Source organism: Ascaphus truei, unplaced genomic scaffold (genome assembly GCF_040206685.1).
Source record: "Ascaphus truei isolate aAscTru1 unplaced genomic scaffold, aAscTru1.hap1 HAP1_SCAFFOLD_369, whole genome shotgun sequence".
NCBI lineage: Eukaryota > Metazoa > Chordata > Amphibia > Anura > Ascaphidae > Ascaphus > Ascaphus truei.
The window spans coordinates 30,516-36,780 of NW_027456700.1; the positions used below are offsets into that span (position 1 = coordinate 30,516).

At 40.5% G+C, this 6,265-nt stretch overlaps 1 protein-coding gene across 3 annotated transcripts in view; it reads left to right on the plus strand.

Moving 5' to 3' along the window:
* The window catches only part of LOC142483771 (gastrula zinc finger protein XlCGF66.1-like), a 28,628-nt gene extending 22,363 nt beyond the window's left edge, over nucleotides 1–6,265 (plus strand). For all 3 annotated transcript variants that reach the window (XM_075583755.1, XM_075583756.1, XM_075583757.1), the window contains 2 exons: nucleotides 2,207–2,327; nucleotides 4,645–6,265. In XM_075583755.1, the coding sequence (XP_075439870.1) occupies nucleotides 2,207–2,327; nucleotides 4,645–5,558 (1,035 nt within the window). In that variant the 3' untranslated portion in view covers nucleotides 5,559–6,265. The remainder of the gene's footprint in view (nucleotides 1–2,206; nucleotides 2,328–4,644) is intronic.

The window sequence follows — 6,265 nt, forward strand, 5'->3', positions numbered from 1 at the left end:
TTTCCAAACTCTCCCAATAAAAGTCCCGAATAGAGAGCTCAAAAATATTCAAAATAGAATCTTTCAATTTATCTGGAAGCACAAAAGACCGCGGGTTGCAAGATCAGTAATGCTAGCACTGAGATCGGGAGGGGGTATGGGAGTACCAGATATCATCAAATACTACCATGCGGCCCACCTAAAACAAGCAGTAATATGGAACTGTGAACCAACAACTTGCGGTTGGCTGGGGATCGAGTCCTCCTATGTGGGCCCTTCCACTCTAGCGGTGGAGCTTTGGAGCTCCGGGGAGGGGGAGAGCCCCGCAGGAAGATTTAAACTTGGGGCGATGGGGTGCACATGGGACATTTGGTCCAAAAGCAAAAAAAGATACGACCGTTCCACCCACCCCTCAGGCCTGATCCCGATAGCCCATAATCCTAGGTTCCCACTGGGGTGTTCCCCCAAACATGTGGAGCAACTTAGAAGTTTTGACATTCTAGCAGCAAAATACCTCATTAAAGAAGGAGAGATCCTCTCATATCAGGAGTTAAAGTAAAAGCCCTTACTACCCTAACGAACTTTGAGAAATTATGTATGGAAGGCCTTTATAGAGGTGGTTTGATCTCGGAGATATACATGGGGATAGCATCTCACGCAACATCCCAACCTCACAATTATATGCGGAATTGGGCTGAAGACCTAAACATAGAAATAGATAATGAAGACTGGAGGGATATCTGGGAATCGGCAGCTAAAACATCAATTTGTACAGTTACTTAAGAAAATATATACAAAATTCTATTCCAATGGTACCTAACCCCGAGTAGACTGAGCCAGATCTTCCCAGGAACTCCAGATCTTTGCTGGAGAGGATGTGGTATGAGAGGGGACATGGTCCACATTTGGTGGAACTGCCCACGAATACAGATATTCTGGACCATGGTTCAAGGCTTGATATTCGAGAGCACAGACCTGAGAGTGCCTATAGACCCGCTGACATGCCTATTAGCAAAACCAATAGCGGAACTTCAAACTCCAGTAAGCAAACTCATATCATTTATACTTTCAGCGGCTCGCTGCTCCATAGCTGCCGCATGGAAAGACATACACCCCCCATCTAGACGTACAGTCATATTAAGAGTTAACAATGTTAAGCTAATGGAAAAACTTTCAGCCCAATTAAACCACTCCCTTGACAAATTCGAAAGGATATGGGAACCCTGGTCCCTAGACTAAAATACATATTAAACTAGGGGGGAAGAAGGGGGGAAATCCTCCCAAAAAAGTACATAAATACCAAATGGACAGGCCCAGATCCCCTCCCCTGCTCCCCCTCTTAGACTTCCCTCTTCCTTCTTTCTTTACCTCTTCTCTAGCTCTACCTACCATATAGGTACATAAATACGCCTGACAAGACCTGTTCACACAAAAGGGTATAATATATGTTCCACACTGGAATACGATATGATATTTTGTTAAAAATCAACAAATGTTTCGTTGAACGAATTTCAATGTTTAAAGAGATGTTACTGTACTGTGAAAACAATAAAAAAATTGAAACACAAAAAAATGACTTTACTCTGAACCCCCCCTGGTTCTGGGGTTCGCTTGCATATACCAGGGGACCTGAATGTAATTCATATTCCCCCGCCCGGTCTTACTATTCTGGTCTGTGCTGAAGCAGGGAAATGTCCGCTGCTTAACACTCCTGGAATAATAAGACATACATATACAGTTTTATCACAAAACAGTGTTTCTGCCGTGATTGGGTTGCAGAGCTAACATTTTACAATTCCCCAATATTATTTATTTATAAAATATTTTACCAGGAAGTAATACATTGAAAGTTACCTCTCGTTTTCAAGTATGTCCTGGGCACAGAGTTAAGACAGATAATACATGGTTACAAATACAGTTACATAAATGAACAGGGTATACATTATATACAATACATTGTGTGCACAGTTAAAGAAAATATATATTATGGGCGAATGAAACTGTTACAGACCAGGTTAAAATGTGAGACAGCCTTAGATTTGAAAGAACTTAAACTGGTGGTGGATGTGAGAGTCTCTGGTAGGTTGTTCCAGTTTTGGGGTGCACGGATATGGCTCAGGGGCACCCAGCCGGGCCAAATACCTTTTATTAAGGGCCTGGGTACCCCCTCACCGTCACAAGGACCAATTATTATTGGATACTGAGTGTGGGATTCTCTGTTTTTCAGGTGCCTATAAAGTGTGACGATGTTGCTGTCTATTTCTCCATAGAGGAATGGGAGTATATAGAAGGACACAGGGGGTCTTACAAGGATGTGATGGAAAATAACCAGAACCTCAGCTCACTGGGTAAGAGGAGGTTTCTCTCATTGTAATAGGGATGTCAGTCCTGTGGGGATCCAGCAAACAGGAGCTCGGGTTACACTTTGTATTCTTCTTGCCTATTTTAATACAAAATATCTCATGTGAGGTTTGTGTCAGGAACAAGTTGCAGAGCAGGACAAGCAGAGGTTCGTCTCTGTCACCAGCTGGTGCGTTTATAGTAATAGTTAGTGACCTCAACACTGGATATTTTAGATTAGCATCTTTCACCCATTCAAAGATATCTATATTCGACGGGGGTAAAAAGGACAGCCCTTTAAGTATCTTTATATGTTCTTCGTTGAGGGCAAAGTCTGAGAGGTTGACTATTATAGATTTTGCACTTTCAGTGTGTTGTTCTAATACTGCTGTTTCCCTCTCTTTTTGTTTTGTGACGGTTGGGGGTCCCTGCTTCTTAGGGTCCATGCCTTGCCCTCTTCTTGTTTTCCTCTTCCCTTTGTGCCTGTTGTTTTGGCTCTCTGTTCTAAAAAATGTGGAACCAGGGATGGGAGAAATTAAGCTGATGTGCCTTCACCACTATTCTGTCTTTCCTCGTCCGTGTCTGAAAATTCCCATTCTGTGGATGAGTTTTGATACTCTACTGTTCCTTTTTGAGATTTTGATTTGTTGGCAAACTTGTACCTGAAAATTTCCCCCTGTTTGAAATCTTTCGTATCCCTTACAAATTTCCTGCGTTTCCTTTCTTTAAGTTCAGCTGTAAACTTATCTATGTTAGATTTTAGCTTGGTCTCTAGTTCATTGAACTTAGGGTCAGTTCTCCAGTTATAACCTCTTTAAGTTTAGTTTCCAACTCTGTGTTGTGTTACTAGCCTCTCTTTTTGGTAACTCACTAACAGCTGCATCAGCATTATAGAACATTGAGTTAACACTAGCTCCCATGAGTGATGGAACTTGTCATCAACTTTTTGGTGTGCTGGTGGGAGGTTGACTCTAAGGTCTCTAGGTATTATATCTGCTTTGAGATAGTTCTCAAAACTACTTACCTCCCACCAGGTTTTTAGCTGTGATTTCAGAGTTTTGTCCAGTTCGGTAAAAAAGTTAGAGACATCAGGTTGGACACTTGTGTCTATAGGCACGTGCTCGGATGAGAAAAGATTATCTGCCTCCAGTTGTCAGTCCTGATAGTTGGGCAAACATGACAGAAATCCTGACATAATAAGTAGTTGAGCGAGCTGGGGGCAGGAAAAGGGTCCAGGTGACCCTAGTTACAATGAGCTCACTATGTAGGCACCCACGCTTCAGCTATGTGATGGGTAGGTGTTGGTGCTAATTGGGGCAAAATATATAGACAACCAGACAGAAAAGAACCCCAATAGAAGCACTCTATCACCTTGTGAGATGATTGGTTAGTTAAACGTAATTTTATTAGAAACAAGGTAAAACAAGGGGGTTTAAAACAAGGATTAAACTATTAGAAAGCGCACTGTAAACCCTTATTGTGAGGTATGTGAACCCCGGGTTATATCATATAGTGTCCCAGTGTTATGTGAACTCACTGGCCCTAGTGATACTTATATAAAGAAATCCTCTAGGGATATGAAATGGGTGAGAGAATATAGTTTGGAACCTTAAATGTAGTGCCTTTTCCTTGGCCGGTAAGGCTAGGATTCTCAACAGTGCCTTCTACTGTCACACAGTTATATTATCTCCGAAGCATAGTGTCAGCTTAAGTCTGCCATTTGAGATCTCGGCTTAAACGACTATTTGTGTTACTACACACACGGACTTACTTTCTACACAAGGCATACTTGTATTTGGTCATAACACTAATTTAGACCATTTAGTCTGTTCTCTGTATTGGTGCATAATCTACTTTCAATTGCAACAACAACTATGATCTGGGCACCTGGCCGCAGTCTCAGTCAGCTTTGTGCTAGGTTGTAATACCGCTACCTTACTACTTCATTATAAGTGCTGGCACTACATTTAAGGTTCCAAACTATATTCTCTCACCCATTTCATATCACCTAGAGGATTTCTTTATACAAGTATCACTAGGGCCAGTGAGTTCACATAACACTGGGACACTATATGATATAACCCGGGGTTCACATACCTCACAATAAGGGTTTACAGTGCGCTGTATCATAGTTTAATCCTTGTTTTAAACCCCGTTGTTTCTAATAAAATTACGTTTAACTAACCAATCATCTCACAAGGTGATAGAGTGCTTCTATTTGGGGTTCTTTTCTTTCTGGTTCCCTGAAATGTTGAAATACAAATGTTACGTTATTTTAAGCTACTAATGTACTTCTTTACTCAATGTGCATTTCTTTCCATTCAGATGGATCCATGAGCAGAAATACACCTGCAGGATGTCACACCCCTCTCTGCTCGCCAGATTGTGTAAATGAAGAGAACACTGTTATTACTCAGGATCAGGGAGGAAATAGCTTGAGGCTAAATAAACCAAGAAACACTATGGGAATTTTGGCTAAGGAATCATCTTCATGTGATGAAGGAAATCTCACAGCCTCCCACACCGATACTCTCAGAGAACATACAGGGACAGAATCTGCAGCTACTCCTATTACGGAGCGTGACAAAGGCAACGCTAATGCACAGACAATTCACAAGAACTTGTCAGTAATGAAGTATAAATGCAGTGATTGTGGTGCAAACTTTAATAATGAAACCGCTTATACAATTCACCAAAGCGAACACACCACAGCGAGGCGGCACAAGTGCTCTGAATGTCAGAAAAGTTTTACTTTTAAATCGCTTCTGGTTAGACATCAGATAATTCACAACAAAGAGAAGTTGTTTGTTTGCTCTGAATGTGGGAAATGCTTTGTGTGTAAAGCATCTCTTGTTAGACATCAGAGAATTCATTCAGGAGAGAAACCGTTTCCTTGTTCTGAATGTAAAATCTGCTTTAGTAGTAAGAGTGATCTTATAAGGCACAGGAGGAACCACACAGGAAGGGCATTTGTTTGCTCTGAATGTGGGAAATGTTTTAACTACAACTCCCAGCTTGTTAGACATCAGAGAATTCACACAGGAGAGAAACCGTTTTCTTGTTCTGAATGTAAAATATGCTTTAGTAGGAAGGAAACTCTTACCATGCACAGGAAGATCCACACAGGAGAAAAGCCATATCTTTGCTCTGAATGTGGGAAGTGTTTTACCTACAAATCATATCTTGTTAAACATCAGAGAATTCACACAGGAGACAAGCATGTTCCGTTCTCTGATTAACCATTTGCTTGCTGTAATTTTTTATTTTATTTCTTTTACAACTTGTATTTTATTAAAGTTTTGCACAGGTAATAGCAATGTAAACAAAAAAGGAAAGGGAAGGGGTACAGAAATTGAAAAAAAAAAGTTAGGGTGGAGGTTACAGTGCCACCATTAGATTGTATATACAGGCAATATTGTGCGTTTTTTTTACAGTGAAACATTAAGTCGAGTGTAATAAAAATGTTGGATATGAAGTATTTTTATCAATCTGGTACTTCAGGGGTTAACGTTGGTTAGAAATTATGTTAAAAATTCAAGAAATTGTGTGTATGACAGGTCAAAATCCTTCCTGCGTCTCTGCTGATCTACAACTTGGGCTTAATTGGGGGTGGGATGGGGAGCTGTTGGCCCACTAAAAGTAAAATCTGTATAGTTTTGAAGGCTTTGGATGCTAGCCGGATCCTGGGTTATCAACCTCAGAGAAACCCGTGACATTCATGAATAATCACTTGTGCATCGCAGAGAGATGTGACAAACGGGTCACCATTTACAGTAGTTGGAGGACTTTATTTAAAAAAAAAAAAAAAAAAAGCCTTCCCCCTTCCTCTCCCCCTTAATTTAATTTATCTTATCCCATATTAGTCTCGAATTTGATTTCTATTAATAATTTGATGTAATTTTATTTTATAATATTTGAGGGGGAAAAAAAAGAGAGTGAAGTTGAT